We start from the raw sequence: 17,893 nt of genomic DNA on the forward strand, positions 1-17,893 counted from the left end.
TTTCAAGACTGGGTTTTTTTCTTTTAACAACATCTGTGTTTTTATCTTCTTCTTTGGTTGGTTGTTTTCATTGATTTTGGATGTTACTGTGAAATCTTAGATATGGATCGAAGGCAAATTATGTTGCTCTTATTGGTGGAGTAGTGACACCTAGAGACAATGTGTGCTTGTACTATGCTTGTGCTACTGATGTTTAATTTGAGACGAAGACGTACTGAAAGACATGCTCTAAATAATCGTTTATTCGTTAGACGTGAGACTTGTTTGAGTTATCTAGATAGTATTATAGGCAATAGTGACACCGAATGTGTACACGAATTAAGAATGGATAGAAGGACTTTTGGCCTTTTGTGTGAACTGCTTCGCACAGATGGAAAGATAAAGAGTGATGGTTTGGTGTCTGTGGAAGAGCAAGTATGTATGTTTTTACATATACTTTCACATCATGTGAAGAATCGTACTATTAGAGGTATATTTTTTCATTCCGGAGAGACTATTAGTAGGTATTTTCATTCTATACTACAAGGTGTTTTACGATTGCAAGGTAGTTTGTTGAGGGTACCTGATCCGGTACTTGCTGACTACATAGATCGTAGATGGAAGTGCTTTAAGGTTAGTTTATTGTAGGGACTGCAATTATACCTTTTCTGATTGTTAAACGTTCATCTCTATATCTGCAGTTTATAAACTTCATGAATATATATATATATATATATATATATTAATAGAATTGCTTGGGGGCACTAGATGGAACTTACATTAGAGTGAGTGTACCTGCAATTGACAAGTCAAGATACCGCACAAGAAAGGGTGAAGTTGCTACAAATGTGTTAGCTGCTTGTTCTCGTGATATGTAGTTCATATTTGTCTTACCGGGTTGGAAGGGATCGGCATCAGACTCTAGAGTTCTTCACGATGCAGTGACTAGGCCGAATGGATTAAGAGTTCCTACTGGTAAGGCTATTGGATTAGTTGTGCAGTTTATGTGCCTTTCACACACTAATAGGAATTTTTATTTTGGCTATTAGGTTGTAGATGGTGGTTACACAAATGATGAGGGATTTCTTGCACCATATAGAGGAACAAAGTATCATTTGTCGGAATGGGATGAAAGAAATATGCCTAGGGATCATGTGGAATATTTTAACATGAAGCATTCGAAGGCAAGAAATGTCATAGAACAGTGTTTTGGAATGCTAAAAGGAAGGTGGGGAATACTAAGGAGTCCATCATTTTATCCAATAAAGACACAATGCCGCATAATTACCATTTGTTGTCTTTTACATAATTTTATTACGAGAGAGATGTCCATTGATCCGATGGAGTATGCAGTATGTGAATTAGATTCACAAAATAGGGAAGAAGTTGATTTAGTTGGCACGGTTGAAGCGTCTAATCAATGGACAACTTGGAGGAATGAGTTAGCTTTACAAATGCATAATGAATGGACGGGAAGAAGGGCTGTAAGAGTTGCCGGAGATACAGGTGTTTCAGGTGCTGCTGTAAGGGATGCAAGGGCTGCAAGGGATGCAAGAGCTTCAAGAGAATAAATTAAGTAGTTTATGCTTTATATATATCTGAGTACTAAGGATCATTATTTATGTAGCTTTTGATTTGTTGTGAACACTAGAAGAGACACTAGCTAACTGATTTTATGGTTTCATGATTTGTGAATTTGTATTCTTTTGTTATGAGAATCAAGTTGGAGGGTGAGAAAGTGTGGGATTTTGAGTTTAGTTTTCTTGCATTGGATGATTGAGGAACAAGTTTTCTCCTGGATTTTGGTTACCTACAGCTTTGGTTGCATTTAGCCTAGTGAAAAATGGTTGGTTTTGGTATTGTTGTAATTCATTTCACAATTTATTGTTGGCAATATTGTATTTAGAGCTTCCTCACAATATATATCTTGATTTGTTTAAAGTTACAAGTATCTTTAGGAAGGTCAGAAGGGCAAGGCTGTACTATTTGAGAGACAAACTTCCTTGTGCTCGGTCTCAGCCTCTACGGCCGAGAAGAAATCACAAACAGTCCTGACCTCAGCTCCTTTAGATTTTTCAGGTATCTAATTCTTCCTTGTCCTTAAAATCACTTCCGAATCTGCATTCAATTTTTCACTTTAATCTTCAACAGGCATGCTTCTGCAGTATCTTAGTTTCTCTGTTGCGTTTTGGATCTTGATAGGAAATAGATTTTGGTATTTAGCTTGTTCTTGTAGGAAATAGTAAGAGTTCAGGTTGAGAATTGGATGAATGATTGAATGGTGGAATGGTTAAAACGCCATTCATAAGAACTAGGCAATGTAGTTTTGACCAATTCTGATGAAGTTAATGAGCAGATTTACATCAAAGGTGTCTCACCAAACATTTTACTTTATATTATCATATTTTAATTCTATAGGGATATATATCTTAACTTATAAATACCACTGATAGTGGCTACGAACTAGGCAATTTAAACAATATCTAAGAGCAAGAGAAGTATGCTAGTTCAACAGGTTTGACTAATTCTGATGAATGCAAAGAACACCTAGAATCTTGAGAAAAGTACTTAACATAACCAACAACTAAACTGGAACCAGCAATATATATGTCTTGCATTACTCGATTCACTTTGATCAATATCGTTAGTAACTTGCATCTTAATCGACTGTAAAACACCATCGGATTAAAATAATTCACCTAGTGCTCTTGAGAAATTTTTACTTTTGTGGGTAGTTTATTAGTTTATTTGCATTGTTTCTTCTATTTGCTTTGGCATTGCATTGCAAATTATTGTTGCAGTTGAAAGCTCACACTGAACATGGACATAGTCACATAGCACGTATTTAAAATTGATCATTGGCAGCAGTTTGTTAAACTGCACATCTCCTTGTACTTGTCATACTCCTTTGTCCAATTTCAAAAGTTGCCCCTTGCTTCAATTTTGTTGGGTATATTCTCTACTACCATGGTATCAATATTCTTAGGAACATCGCAGAGTAGGAGAGAAAATGGGACCTTTGTGAAAGAAAATAAGTAAAATACTCTAAAGAGATTAGGATTAGTTTTGGAAAGAAGAAAAGTTGATAGTGAGTGGAAACTAAACTAGAACCAACAATGATTTTTGGTTTGTTGATCATACTTATGTTTCTTTAACCATGAGATGTTGATTCTTTTTTAGAAAATGGAAAGTAGTCATGAAAATATAGAGCAAAGGAAGTCAAGGCGTGTATGGACCAGCTTTGAAGAAGAATCTTTGTTGAATGTTCTTGACGGAATTATTGTTGGAGGACAATGCTGCGACACTGAAAGTTTCAAATATGGTACTTTAATCAAAATAGAGAATGCTTTAAATCTTTTATGTCCCAATTCCAATATGAAGGCAAGTCCACATATTGAGTCAAAGTTGAAGAAACTTAAGAAAGATCATAGAATAATCTATGACATGATGAACAAGAGTGGATTTGCATGGAATGATATCAAAAAGTGCATTGAAGTTGATAGTAATGAAGTATGGGATACGTATTTGCAGGTAATGAGGAAGTTTCATTGAGTTTGATTTTTAAGCTAACTGATTTCATTGCTGCACTTTGATCAATTCATTTTTTGTTTCTGTCATAACACAACAAAAAGGCAAAGGGATGGAGAAACAAGAAGTATCCATTATCTGATAGACTAGCTACCATCTTTGGGAGTGACCGTGCTACTGGAAATGGGGTTGAGGTCCCTGCTGATATGATGGAGGAGCAGAGCAACAATGAAGATGGTATAGGCCTTGTGAATGACACAAGCCCCATGTCAATGAGCAAAGATAGCACGGGACAATCTCAGGTCAGTCAAAAAAAGAGGAAAAGAAATTATGAAGATAAACTTATGCTTGCATTGGATAAATTATTTGAAGAATCTGGAAAAAGAATGCAAGCAGTGACTGATGCTAAGGAACTTAAGAAAATGGGACTTTCTGTTCTAGACCAAATTGAGGCATTGAAAATCATTTTAGATAAGCCCCAGAATATCTCTGTGTTCATGTCCTTAGATGATGAAGTGAGAAAAGTGTATGTCAAGAACTTGCTTGCGGGCACTGCTAGAGGATCTACCTAGCTGCTGACTGAAGATATGTTCTTTTTTTTTTTTTGGAAAACCACAAGTTGCTGTCTTAACACATGTTAGACAAGCTCCTTCTTTTGTTAGATTAACATTCATTTTTGTAATTGCTAGATGGAACTCTATTAGCATGTGGAATGTTAAATCAGTGTATCTCTCCACTGTGTTGTATTAATCGGTGGACTTGTTGATGTGTAAAAACTAACTACAAGTATGCAAATTGTGGTTGCTTACTAATCTATGAAATTATGGATGTTATTAGTGTTCTTCTCAATCTATGATTATTTTGCTGTATGTGAACTTTGCCAAAAAACAAGTTAGAACATTTTCAGACACTTTGTGATTGCCATTTTGTGATTGTCTTCAGCTCTCACCTTCCAATTTTCTTTTTTTCTCACAAACTCATAAAATCGTTCACTTTTATGCAAATTACCAACTTTTAGTCCAATACACCAACAAACATGGGATAAGACTATTTTGACTATTCTGCTCTTTAGTCCTAAGCAGTACCAAATATGGGTCATGTATTAACATAACATATCCCAGGCTAGAAGAGTCCTAGACTATTATAGGAAATAAGGTGGGGGATAATAGTCCCACGTAACAAACACAGCCGAAGAGATCTATTAAGAGAAAGATTTATCCGAGAAAAACTTAACAATTACATCCAATTACAAAGAGGAAAGGAGAACGACAAGCGTACTGCCGCCCTCCTGACTTTCCGATTCCGTTTAGGAAAAGGGCTCTAAGATAGACTGAAAAACTTTCTTTGATTTGAACTCACCCAATCAAAAATCCTTCTATATCTCAAATCAAAAGAGAATAGAATAAATCATACTTTCGTACAATATCTGTGTTGATTGGAGTTAATCATAAAAGAGTTTAGATGTATCTCTATGATTATACAGCTACCTTATATCACTCTAGTCGCTTACATTCACATTCGATCGTTTTACACTTTAATAATTGTAGTTAAAGATTTACGTAGGTAAAAGTTTAGTGATCAAATTGTTATCTAGAATATGCATATCTACTTTCAATTTCGACATATACGCAATTCTGAATCATTATCCTTCATTGATATTAGGTCAAGAAAGAAAAAAAAAATTATATATATACACAGATCCTATCCAGAGCAATGCTGTGCTCTGAAATTTCAGAGTGAGGTTAGGGTTTAGGGTCACTTTTCGATCACATTTCCAGATCTCGACCGTTCAGTTTTTAGCTACTAATGTATAGATCATCTCTGCAAAATTTCAACCAAATTGATGGTCGTTAAGGCATTGTTAACTGCCTTAAAGCTAGTATGGTTTAGGTTGGATAGATTCAGTTCGTCCACTAGTTTAAGTGAGTTAGATACCTTAAATATCATCAATTTGGCTGAAATTTTACATAGATGATCTATACAGTAGTACCTAAAAACTGAACGGTCGAGATGTGTATATGAGACCAAAAAGTGACCCTAAACCCTAACCTCGCCCTGAAATTTCAAAGCGAGGCCTCGCTTTGGATAATATATATATATATATATATATATATATATATATTAGATCCTATCCAGAGCGATGCCTCGCTCAGAAATTAAAGTGCGAGGTTAGAGTTTATGGTCACTTTTCAGTTTTATATCCACATCTTGACCGTTCAGTTCTTAGGTACTAATGTATAAATTATCTCTGCAAAATTTCAGCCAAATTGATAATCTTTAAGGCATCTAACTCGCTTAAACCAATGGACGAACTGAATCTGTCCAACCTGTACCGTACTAGCTTTAAGCCAGTTATCAATGCCTTAACGATCATCAATTTGGCAGAAATTTTGCAGAGATGATCTATACATTAGTACCTAAAAACTGAACATTCGAGATGTGGATATGAGACTGAAAAGTGACCCTAAACTCTAACCTCGCACTTTAATTTCATAGCGAGGTCTCGCTCTGGATAGGATCAGTATATATATACATGGCTAAAACTAACCAAATCTATTTGGTAATCATGGTATGCCAAAATAAATTAATGTTACGACATATTTCACTAAATTTTTATGTTACTTCTCGTAGTTTGTTCGGATAATGATCATCTTTTCTAGATCCGTGCAACAATAAAACTTGGCCTTACCAGTCGTTACAACTAATATCAAGCTAACTTCTATATGCCTAATTAGCTTTTTAGCATGCAAATAACCATGTAGATGAATCTCATCTGTCAATAAGAATTTTAGGTAATTAAATTATATTTTTCCTTCCAAATCCTTTTATATTTAGTAAAATATATGTACGGCCATGCACATAATTTTTCGTTGCTATTGGCAGAAATTATTTATATAGTCTTTACTATTTGAGAAGTTTTAAATACACACTCCAAATTACTTAATACACCACTCATTTAATTTCTCATTCTAATATTTTACTAAATACACAACCCAAAGTATCTAAAATATTCTTAATCTCAAAAATCATGAAATATCCTATTATTTAACTATATTAAGGCTACTATTTAATATGATTAGTATATTCTAGTATATTACTTGATGTTTTGTAAATAACCATATTGATTATTTGTGTTAGTATAAAGATTTATTATTGTTTCCTTTAAATAGATGCATATAAATAGGTTTTGTATTATTTGAGTTCTCATCCACCAAATACCATGTTGATCAAGTATAAAATTATGAGTTGAACATTTAACCAAAACTATATCAGTAGTTTCTCCACAATGGCGGAACTACAAAGTTTTCATTAGAAGGGCCAAACAAAATAACAATTACAAAGTTTTTTCAACCGTGATGTTTTATATTAGAAAATAAATGGATTATTCATATCTCTTAAGAAAAAAAAATTAACTAAAAAATGGGAGTAAAGTGATCCGTTTAAAAATGCCATTGATTTTGAAATTCTAAATATTATGGTTTCTAACCTCGCTTAATTACAATTTATTTAAGGAAAAATTAAATTAGATAGTTTCTAACTTTATTCTTGTATTAAATTAGGAGGCCATGTGTAGAAATTTGTTGTGTTTATCTAACTATTTATATATAAATAGAATAATGTATATAAGGAAAATATGACTATTTTTTTGTCTTCTAATGCATAGATGTCTATTTTGGTCATTTAACCTACCTACAAAATTTAATTTAAAATATAAAATAATAGGATTGTGTATTAAGTGATTAAGGGTGTGTATTTAAAATTTCTCTTACTATTTAGGGAAAATGATCATTTATCCAATTTTAGGGTTAATTAACCCCACTTACCCAAACACTCTAAGAGATTGCTCACTTACACAATATAAATATATATTTTGCCATAATACCCAATTAAGTATTTTTTTATTGTTTTTCATTTATTTTAAGGACAATTTTGCCCTCTCCTTCTTTGTCACTTAGAGAGAAAAGTCATCGGAGACCTTGCCGGACTCTCGTTACTTGCAGCCGGTTGCGGACTCTGGTGACGGAAATCCGGCAACTGGTGACCAGAATCCGGTCATTGGACCGGTGGCCGGATTCCGGCGTCCGCTTTTATTGCCCTCTAGTAATACCCAATGATCATATTATTGCCCCCCAATACTCTTTTTATTGTCTTCCAATAATCATATTATTGCCTCTCAATAATCATATTATTGCCCTCCAATAATCATATTATTGCCCTTCCGTGAATTGCATAAACAACCAAAATGAATACACTACAGACACAATCGATCAATTTATATGTTCAATTCTACATGTTCACTTTTTTTTTCTTTTTTTTTCCTTCCCCATTCTCGGAGCTAAAAAAAATGGCAACCCAGAAATTGCTCTGGGCACCACATCGGATCGACCGGGGACGAAGACACCGGTGATTGCTCTAGGCACCCAGAAAACTTCAGTCTCTCCCCCCCCCCCCCCCCCCCCCCCCCCCGGGGACTAAGACACCGGTGATTGGCGCGACTAGTGGCCGGTACAGATCGGTGATGAGATGCAAGTCTGGCTCGTCGCGGTCTAGGTCGAGGAACGCTGGAGGTCATGGTTTGATGAGGAACAATCGAACAAATCTTAGAAGCTTTGATCGTTTATTCAACGTCTTCGCCAACTTCGGCCGGGATCGTTTGTTCAGAAGCTTTGACGGTGGGCTCAAGGTCAACGAAGATGGCGCGTGGGACGTGCTTGCTGGCGCCGGTCTAGGAGAAGAAGGTGTTGAAGGTGTCGTCGCTCGGCATCTGGCTGGAGAGAGAGAGAGAGAGAGAGAGAGAGAGAGAGAGAGAGAGAGAGAGAGAGAGAGAGAGAGAGAGAGAGAGAGAAGTGTAGTTTGTTAATTAAATTAAGGGCAAAACTATCAATAAATGTCAGATTCGGTAAATGGGAGCAAAAAACTCTTAGTGGAGTAAGTGGACAATTTTTAGGCTGAAATTGGGTAAGTGGTCATGGCCCCCTTCTATTTAATTTCAAATTTAGTTATCTAAAAAAGCTTTTTTATAGTAGAGTTCATCTCAAGAACTTTGTTGTTGAATTGGTTAGCACATACGTATATATCATCTGGTCTCATGAATTAATTCTCATGTTTGTTGTACATGGTTATTCACTGAGAAAACGAATTTAATTTGGTTAGGCCCAGAGAAATAATTAAATAGGGACTGTGCTTTCTTAGAGTGGAAGACCCAAAACACGATTGATTCCGCTTGTACAGGATGTCCTCGATGACTCTAATTCGAGGCTTTTGTATTTAAATTTTTGTAGTTTCTTTCTTATCAAAAAAAAAAAAAAACTAACAGATTATACTACTACGTATTATTCTCACGTAAAAAATGGGCATATGCCCATTAAAGATACAAAACAAAAATTCAATTCGTGCTTTCAACACTCAAATTTGCAACAAGGAGAAGCCTGAGTACACTGTGTAGATCCACCTGAACCACCGCTTTGACACAATTAAACATTTAAACATAACAAATTTAGGAAAAGAGCGAGGCCACAGAGTTGAACAAGAAGGATTTAGATTTGAGACCAGCTTAGGGATACACCACAAGAAGAAGGTAGAGTAAGAGGCGTGTAAAACTGCAAGCGAAGTAGAGAAAGCCGCTGGGGACAGATCCGAGATCTAGCAAGAGTGGACAAAACCACTAGAAAGCCAGACGAGTCAAGTGAAATTGTGAAGAAAAAAAAACAAAAAAAAAGCCTGTTTTTGGACTCACCTATTCCTTGGTCAATTACAACCATCGGGGCCTCCATGCAGTTTTTGACATATTCACCAAACAATCTTTAATAAACCTTTTTATTTTATTTTTTTTATCAGGAAGTTAAGTCAGTAATTCACACACTCATGCAGTGTTATCCCAGTACATGCACCGTTATTGCTGCAAAATCTACTGCACTGTAGACGCACGAATTCAAATAATCCCTCAAATCTGCTGATCACAAGATAGAACTGAGATTCGAACGTTAGACTTGAGAGTTTCAGACTAGGCCGTTCGACCGTCACACATCTTTAATAAAACTTGGAGGAGTGATTAAAAAATATATTTGAAAAAAAAAATGAAAAAAAAAAAAAAAAGCAAGAGGGGGGTTTAGAATTTGTAGATGCCATTTCATCTCAAAAGGACTCATTTCCTATACGTGTCAAAATCACGGCTAGAAGACTGAATTGGTGTAGCAATGAAGTGTTGCAGGAGACAATCTCTCCTCTCTTTAAAAATCTCTCTCTCTTCCTAGAACTCCCCCCTAATTTAGGTTGTCTCTGTCTCTCTCTCACTCCCTTCCCTCCTTTAAAGAAAGAAAGAGAGAAGGAAAACGTTTGTCTGCTAAAACCCTAGTCCCCAAATCCGTGACACACGGCCAGACACCAAAAGACAAAACCCCTTCACCATCAGTAATCAATGCCTGCAAACCAAACCAAAAAAAAAAAAAATAAACCCCTAAATTAAAAAACCCTAAACCAATTCCCTCATCACTTTCCAAAACCCTCCAAACCCTCAAAAACCCCCCTCCTTCTTCTTCTTCTTCTTCTTCTTCTTCACCCGGAACCCAAAATATCCATCTGGGTCTTCTCTGAAATGCTTAGAAGTGATGCAGAAGCTGCTTCGCATAAGCCCATCAGGCCCCATTCTATGCACTCACGTTAACAAGCCTCCTCCTCGTCCTTCTTCTTCTACTCTCTCCTCTCTCGCTCGAGCTTTCAAGAACCCAACTTCCCAAATGCACACAGCTTCAGCCTTCCGCGGCCTCGCCGCCACCGTTTACAACAAACCCACTTCCGGCAACGTCCCCTCCTCCTCCTCCTCCCGCTTCAGCTGCACCCTCTGCCGTTGCTCCTTCAACAAGGCCCCGCTCCGGGCTTGGCCTCTGCTCAAAGACGCCGCCTTTTCTGGGTACCGGCCGGCGTGGCTTCACTCCGGCTCAGATGGGTCCTTTTCCGTTTCGGCCGCCGCGGAGGCTTCCAAGGGTTTGGAACCAGAGAAGAGTGTAGATAAGGGTTTGGAGGATGCAGAGGCCGGAAAGAGTTCCGAGGAGAAGGTGAGTAAGTTTAGTAGCAGTAGTAGTAGTAGTACTAGGAGGCAGAGGACTTCAGGTGGCGGCGGCTCAGTGGTGGCCGGAAATCCGGACTTATTGGCTATTCCGGGTGTGGGGCCAAGGAACTTGAGGAAGCTGGTGGAGAAGGGTATTGGTGGAGTTGCTGAGCTCAAGCAGTTGTATAGAGATAAGGTAATGTATCTTGTACCCATTTTTAAGCTACAATGTGTTGTTTAAGCATTGGTATATGTGTGGATGGTTAGCTTGTGGCGAAGATTGTTTTGTTTTAGTGTAGAGGGAATGGTTTTTGTTGGTTGAGAATGACTATATCTGCGGCGTAATTTGTGATTGCTGTAATGACTTGGCTCTAATCCAACTTTGGGGTGGAATTTGGCCAAAGACAAGGCTCTAATCGAAGATTATAGGCGTGGACTACTAATTGTATTTTCTGTAGGTTGATGGATTTCATTCTTTCTGTTCCCAACTCAGTGAGCCCGAGTGAATTCTAGTAAATAAGTCAAACTTTGCTGATTAGTTGTGATTAATGAGTAGATGTAGAACAAGTTAATGCCTGCTTCAGAAAGTGAAAATTAAACGATGTTTTGTTACTCAATATGAAAAAGTTCTGTCATTCAGTATGTAACTGTTAAAATTATAATGACATTGATTCTTGGGCTTCTGCTTGCAGTTCTTTGGAAAATCTAATGAGAGGATGGTTGAGTACTTACAAAGTTCTGTAGGAATCATCCACAAAAACCATGCTGAGAGTATAACGAGTTATATTAAAGATAGTGTTGATGAGGAGTTGAAGGATGATAGTTCGAGCTCAGGAGGGAAGTCAGCCCAGAAGAAACGACTTACTTTCTGTGTTGAGGGAAATATCAGCGTGGGAAAGTCAACCTTTCTCAAGGAAATAGCAAACACTACGCTTGAGCTACAAGATCTTGTTGAGGTGGTTCAAGAACCTATTGACAAGTGGCAGGATATTGGACCTGACCATTTTAACATATTGAATGCTTTCTATGCTGAGCCACATCGGTATGCCTATACCTTCCAGAATTATGTTTTCGTTACAAGAGTGATGCAAGAGAGAGAGTCCTCTGGTAGTATCAAGCCCCTGAGGTTGATGGAAAGGAGTGTTTTCAGTGACAGGATGGTAAGTATCTTGTCATTTGTCAGTTCCCTTCACTTTGTCTGCTAAAATGAGATAATACTGCATACCTAGAATAGAATACAGCCAATTTGATGGAATTGAAACTATGCAGTTCTTTTGTTTTCCTTTTTTGTTGAACTGAATGATACCGCAACTTAAAAGTTACAAGGCTGATGTATTTGTTACATTATGAAGGTTTTCGTACGAGCTGTCCATGAAGCGAAGTGGATGAATGAGATGGAGATCAGCATATATGACTCCTGGTTTGACCCTGTTGTATCAAGCTTGCCTGGGCTTATTCCTGATGCTTTCATATATCTTAGAGCAAGTCCTGACACTTGTCACAAAAGAATGATGCAACGCCACAGAGCAGAAGAAGGTGGAGTGAGCCTAGAGTATCTCCGGGACTTGCATGAAAAGCATGAAAGTTGGCTTTTCCCCTCCGAAAGCGGCAATCATGGGGTATTTTCTGTCAGTCAGGTTCCTTTACATATGGATACCTCCTTACCTCCTGATATTAGAGACCGTGTGTTCTATTTGGAGGGTAAGCATATGCATTCAAGTATTCAAAAGGTATCGTTTTTACATTGATCTTTATGACCTTTTTTAATCTCATCTTCATGAGAAAAGAGCTTATTTTACTTTGGAATGAGCAGGTTCCTGCTTTGGTTCTTGACTGTGAGCCAAACATTGATTTCAAGAAAGATATTGAAGCAAAGATGCAGTAAGATAACTATCCTTATTAATTTTTCATGTGAATGGTTATGATTTTGATGACTTTGTATGGAAATGTTCTTTGTTGTTTTGTGTCTCATATATTTGCATTTGTTTTGAGGCCTCTTTGGGATGCTGCTATAGATATGCCTCAATATTGCATTACTTCTGTAGTGCTGTATACTATTGACAGTTAAATTTGATAATCTCTCTTATTCATTTTTTGTCCATGAATAATCTAAGTTGCAAGCCTCTATTTATTAGTTTTACTCTAGTCCTGTAATGCGACTGTATGCTTGGTTAAGCTGTTATATAATGAGTTAGTTACTGTACATATGCTGATTGTCAATCTTGTAATCATGGTACATGTTTAATCTTGGAAATGATAATTACCTGAAACCTTGAAATGAAATCTGATAAAACTGTTATGTCTTTTGCGATCCTCAACCTGTGAGTTCTGGTTTTTGGCTCTGATAAGTGGACTTTAGTGAGCAAATGAGAGTTCTAACTAGAGTTTCACATTCTTGCTGAAGAAATTAGGAGATTGTGCTAATTTTTAAGAACTGTCAGCTGAAGTCTGCTAGAACAATAGTTCTCTGCAACCTTGATGGGTTGTTTTGGTACTTACATCATTAGAAGATATTAATATTGATTTGCATGATTGTTTATTTACTAGATTAATAGTTACTGTGATGATTAATCTAGTCAAGTTCATTAATTGTGACTTTATATATTCATGGTTTTGCAAATTTGATGAAGGTATGCACGTCAAGTATCAGAGTTTTTTGAATTTGTGAAGAAAAAGCAAGACATTCCATCTGCAAAAGGTAGTGAAGAAGCTAAGAAGACTTGCCAGCCACAAATATTGCTGCCTCAAAATGAATTATGGTCTCCTGATAAGCCTTTCCCTCAGTCAGCCCTCAAATCTTTGGACTTCCGACGAGCCATATCCATGATGTCTGGCTAGTGCATCTGATTCCTCTGGTTTCTCTGTCCTCTAAGCCTTACCCAGATACATGTCATGATTCTCGAGTCATCTCATTTTGTTTCAATTGTATATGGGTGATGATGTGTTCAGATCTTTTATGTATGTAAAAAAAAAGGTTAAAAGTTTCTAACCCCTAGAGATGGTAGAGCAAGTTGTATGATTGTTGAAGATTCTGAACTCGGTGTTTAGTTTCTGTGAAGCTTTATTTCAATTGAATGTATTCACTGTCATCAGCAGTGAGATGCTTCGTCTATTATTCTGCCGCTTCTTCGCATCTTTATTTAATATTTTGCGTTCGGAATAGGAGTATATGATCTTTCAGTCATTGACAGAACCTAGAAGAAAGGTTTATCATCTGATTATATGTAAATGCATAATGTTCTGAAACAGAAACCAATTGTTGAGCAAAGAACTGTTACGAGTAAAAGAGGATGTTTCTTATGGTGCTCTTACAGTAACTATTCGTAGTGTAACACTTCTAACAACCGATGGAGAAGGGGCAGGTAAAAACTATCTGAAATGCAAAGCTTCATAGTCAAAAATGCAGGAGACTGGAAACAATGTAGAATCAATAAAATTGAAACAAAGGTGATAGGCCTAAAACAATAATTTAAAAAAAAATAAAAATAAATAAATAAATAAAAATAAAAATAAAAAAGGGGAACGGAACGACGCCGCTTTGGTAATAGTAGCCTTTCTTTTGCTTCTGTAGACCACAAAACCCTGAACCCCTATGCCTCTATTCTCAGTTCATCCTTGTTAACCCAGCAAAAACCCTTGGACCATTTTGACCCAACAACCCTTCGACCACGCAACCCATCTCCGGCGACCCCATGAAAGAGCCGCCGGCTGCCTCCGAAGTCAGGTATATAATTTCCATCTACTCAATCTGGGGTTTTTCTTGGATTTTGATTTAGTACAATTTGGGAGCTAAAGACCCATCAATTCATTTTCTTTTGATTTCTGGACCAGAAGAGCATGAGCACATTGAAGTTATTGGACAAAGCTTTTGACTTCTCTCCACTGTGACAGAAGAACAAACCTGTAAGTTGTAAAGCTGTTAACTTTTTCATCTGCTTTGGAAAGAAATGGTTTTTGGAACTTATGAATTGAACTATTGAACTGTCAAGTACTATGGTTTTGTATGATTGATCATGGTACACTCATGTTTCAAGTTTTCAACTTTGCATAGTCTCTGTTTCTAATCTCTGGTGAAATTAGTGGGGGCAGTGTTTATGGTTTATTTTCACTCTTGAAAAGCCTAAGAGTGGTATGTGTGATGTTATACAGTTGGATACTAGTAACCCGCACTCGGAGTTTGTGTTACTTAATCAACAAAAAAACAATCTGATTTGTCTTTCATTTACTTTTACTGATAATTTGCGCACATACAGATGCCTTGCTTTTGTATTTTGTGCATCAGAAGTACCGAATTTGTACAGATACGGTTATTAGTCTCACATGTGGTAAGATGAATTTGCGCTTTTGATACCCTTATCACTATTTTGCAGGTGAAGTACCGGTTTCTTTCTCAAATTGATGAGATAGTAATCTGTACCGGTCTCTGACTAGCTGCTTATTCCGAGACTCATGTTGCAGATTCGGGCAAAACCATGCTATCAGGTCTTGCTTACCATGTTACATTCAGAAGACACATTCATAGTGTATGCCATCATCTTATCCTCATTTCATCCCAAAGGAACTTTTTGCATCCCAAATCCAGAGATTCATACCTAAGACATGGAAAGAAGGTATCAAACAGCTCGAGAAACCATCATCTATTTTAGAGCCAAGTTTACCAGTTGGTGATTCTATGATAGATTCTCTTCTTGCATCCATTAAGACTTATGCACGTGAAGGACATCTATCAGAAGCATTCAAAAGCCTGTCTCTTATTAAGTTCCATGCCTCTTCTAGTACATCTTGTGATGCAGTCTTACATTCCATCTCTTCTCTTCTTTTCTCGTGCACCAACCATAAATCATTCCCACAGGGTAAACAGCTTCATGCACACATTATCAGATTGGGTCTTGAACAACACCCCATTTTGGTCCCCAAGCTTGTCACATTTTATTCGAGCTTTAATTCCCATATTGATGCTCATATTGTTGTTGAGAATTCCAATATATTGCATCCTCTACCTTGGAATTTGCTCATCTCTTCATATGTTAAAAATGAACTTCTGGATGAGGCTCTCACTACCTATGAACATATGGTCAATAAGGGGATTAGACCAGATTGTTTTACTTATCCATCTGTTCTCAAGGCTTGTGGTGAGAAGTTGGATATAGGTTTTGGGAAGGAGGTGCATAAGTCCATTGATGCTAGTTGTCAGGAGTGGAATTTGTTTGTGCATAATTCATTGGTCTCCATGTATGGAAAGTTTGGGCTTGTGGATGTTGCTCGTCAGTTGTTTGACATAATGCCCCAAAGGGATATAATTTCTTGGAATTCAATGATCTCCTGTTATGCCTCCAAAGGTATGTGGAATGAAGCATTTGAGCTGTTTGGAAAATTGCAGATGGAGGGTACTGAAGTAAGTATTATAACTTGGAATACCATAGCTGGAGGTTGCTTGAGAACAGGAAATATAAAGGGTGCTCTGGAGTTGCTTTCTCAAATGAGAGTTGGTGGTATTCAACTGGACTCAGTGGCATTTACGGTTGGGCTTAGTGCTTCTTCCCACATTGGAGCTATTAAGTTAGGGAAGGAGATGCATGGTTCTGCAATTCGTACTTGTTGTGATGGGTATGACAATGTCAGAAATGCATTAATTACAATGTATTCCAGGTGCAAAGATCTAAGTCATGCCTATACTTTGTTTCAATCGATAGAAGATAGGAGTATAGTCACTTGGAACTCCATTATTTCTGGTTATTCCCACATGGATCGAGCGGAGGAAGCTTCATTCATATTTAGAGAGATGTTGTGTTCTGGAATTGAACCCAATTACGTTACGATTGCCAGCATCCTGCCTCTTTGTGCTCGGGTTGCAAATCTTCAACATGGAAAGGAATTTCACTGCTACATTACAAAACGTGTTGTGTTTGATGATTATTTATTGCTGTGGAATGCTCTTGTGGACATGTATGCCAGATCAGGCAGGGTTATAGAAGCTAAAAGAGTATTTGATTCAATGAATAAGAAGGATGAGGTAACTTATACTTCCATGATTGCAGGATATGGAGTACAGGGTGAGGGAAAAGCTGCATTGAAGTTATTTGAAGAGATGAATAGTTTAAACATCCAACCAGATCATGTAACCATGGTTTCCATTTTATCAGCATGTAGCCATTCAGGACTTGTAATCCAAGGCCAAATTCTATTCGAAAGGATGGTGAGTATGTATGGTATAACTCCCGATTTGGAGCACTATGCTTGCATGGTTGATCTCTATGGGAGGGCTGGTCTATTACATAATGCAAAAGATATTATCAAAAGGATGCCTTACAAGCCAACTTCTGCCATGTGGGCCACTCTGATTGGAGCTTGTAGGATCCATGGAAATACAGAGATAGGGGAATGGGCAGCTGAGATGCTATTACAAATGAGACCTGAGAATTCTGGGTACTATGTCTTAATTGCTAACATGTATGCTGCTGCTGGTAGTTGGAACAACCTAGCTAGAGTGAGGACTTTCATGAGGGACTTGGGTGTAAGGAAGGCTCCTGGCTGCGCTTGGGTTGACGTGGGTGATGGATTCTCCCTCTTTTTGGTGGGGGACACCACAAATCAGCTGAGAAATGAAATTTACCTTTTGTTGGATGGATTAAATGAGCTGATGAAAGATGCTGATTATATTAGAGAGGATTTTAGTTCAGGTTATGAAGTTTTTGAGTAGAATGGAAATAGGAGCTTATTAAATTACACTCAACGAAGGATTGTTAACGTATTTTTTGTCAATTGATTGCAAATTTGCTTACACAGTAGTATTAATGTGTAAATACCCTTGGAGACGCATGTTTGTTTCCAAAAATATTCTGCAATGCATCACTGAAAGCTGGTTTCTTTGAGAATGTTTATCAGATTCATACTCGAGCTTAACCAATTGTTTTAATGGCTATTGCCAAAACTGCTTTGAGAGGGAAAAAAAAGCTGTTCCTCAACTATCAAAGCATTACTCGTGTTCCATTTTGTTTAGTGGATTAACAGGTAGTTTATCAGGTAGTTTAACATCTTAGTATATGTAGATGCGCTTGTCTAGCAGAGCTTCTTAAGTTTATCAGGATTCTGTAGAGCCCCCATACATAATTTGATGTATTACTATCTATTTGTAAGTTCCTCTTTAGCCCCGACCCGACTTGAAGCGAAATCTTGTTTTTGCTTTCAATAAAACATCCTGCCTTTTTCTTGGGAGGCACCTCACCCTATTATGCTTCATTCACTTCCACCAGCTTCTCAAATTTTGCAAACCCCAACGCAGAGGCTTCCATCCATCTTTCAGGTCCTAACAGTCAAAGCAGGTTACAATTTTTTGGG

The 17,893-nt window shown here is 37.3% G+C and overlaps 3 protein-coding genes across 4 annotated transcripts; all 3 read left to right on the plus strand.

Moving 5' to 3' along the window:
• Nucleotides 1–3,162: 3,162 nt before the first annotated feature.
• On the plus strand, nt 3,163–4,079 carry LOC112178133. Its single transcript, XM_040511493.1, has 2 exons — nt 3,163–3,510; nt 3,612–4,079. Exons 1-2 carry the CDS (start codon nt 3,163–3,165, stop codon nt 4,077–4,079), a joined length of 816 nt encoding a protein of 271 aa, XP_040367427.1.
• Nucleotides 4,080–9,789: 5,710 nt separating this feature from the next.
• On the plus strand, nt 9,790–13,667 carry LOC112178760. The gene is made up of 5 exons (XM_024316972.2): nt 9,790–10,751; nt 11,248–11,715; nt 11,908–12,285; nt 12,369–12,436; nt 13,186–13,667. The coding sequence occupies exons 1-5, from the start codon at nt 10,116–10,118 to the stop codon at nt 13,391–13,393; spliced, it is 1,758 nt and encodes a 585-aa protein (XP_024172740.1). The 5' UTR covers nt 9,790–10,115; the 3' UTR covers nt 13,394–13,667.
• A 479-nt stretch (nt 13,668–14,146) lies between these two features.
• LOC112176800 (pentatricopeptide repeat-containing protein At1g71490) lies at nt 14,147–17,509 on the plus strand. Of its 2 annotated transcripts, none has more exons than XM_024314887.2 (3): nt 14,147–14,279; nt 14,387–14,458; nt 14,926–17,509. In XM_024314887.2, the coding sequence occupies exon 3, from the start codon at nt 15,081–15,083 to the stop codon at nt 17,253–17,255; it is 2,175 nt and encodes a 724-aa protein (XP_024170655.1). In that variant the 5' UTR covers nt 14,147–14,279; nt 14,387–14,458; nt 14,926–15,080; the 3' UTR covers nt 17,256–17,509. The 2 variants fall into 2 exon arrangements, with proteins under 2 accessions (XP_024170655.1, XP_024170656.1); XM_024314888.2 differs by having other exon boundaries at nt 14,390–14,458.
• Nucleotides 17,510–17,893: the final 384 nt, after the last annotated feature.

Source organism: Rosa chinensis, chromosome 7 (genome assembly GCF_002994745.2).
Source record: "Rosa chinensis cultivar Old Blush chromosome 7, RchiOBHm-V2, whole genome shotgun sequence".
NCBI classification, from domain to species: domain Eukaryota; kingdom Viridiplantae; phylum Streptophyta; class Magnoliopsida; order Rosales; family Rosaceae; genus Rosa; species Rosa chinensis.

Coding starts and splice junctions, on each gene's coding strand:
- LOC112178133 (XM_040511493.1), top strand. CDS start 3,163: ATGGAAAGTAGTCATGAAAATATAGAGCAAAGGAAGTCAAGGCGTGTA. Junction 3,511..3,611: donor TATGGGATACGTATTTGCAG/GTAATGAGGAAG, acceptor CACAACAAAAAG/GCAAAGGGATGGAGAAACAA.
- LOC112178760 (XM_024316972.2), top strand. CDS start 10,116: ATGCAGAAGCTGCTTCGCATAAGCCCATCAGGCCCCATTCTATGCACT. Junction 11,716..11,907: donor GTGTTTTCAGTGACAGGATG/GTAAGTATCTTG, acceptor TACATTATGAAG/GTTTTCGTACGAGCTGTCCA. Junction 12,286..12,368: donor TGCATTCAAGTATTCAAAAG/GTATCGTTTTTA, acceptor TGGAATGAGCAG/GTTCCTGCTTTGGTTCTTGA.
- LOC112176800 (XM_024314887.2), top strand. CDS start 15,081: ATGCCATCATCTTATCCTCATTTCATCCCAAAGGAACTTTTTGCATCC.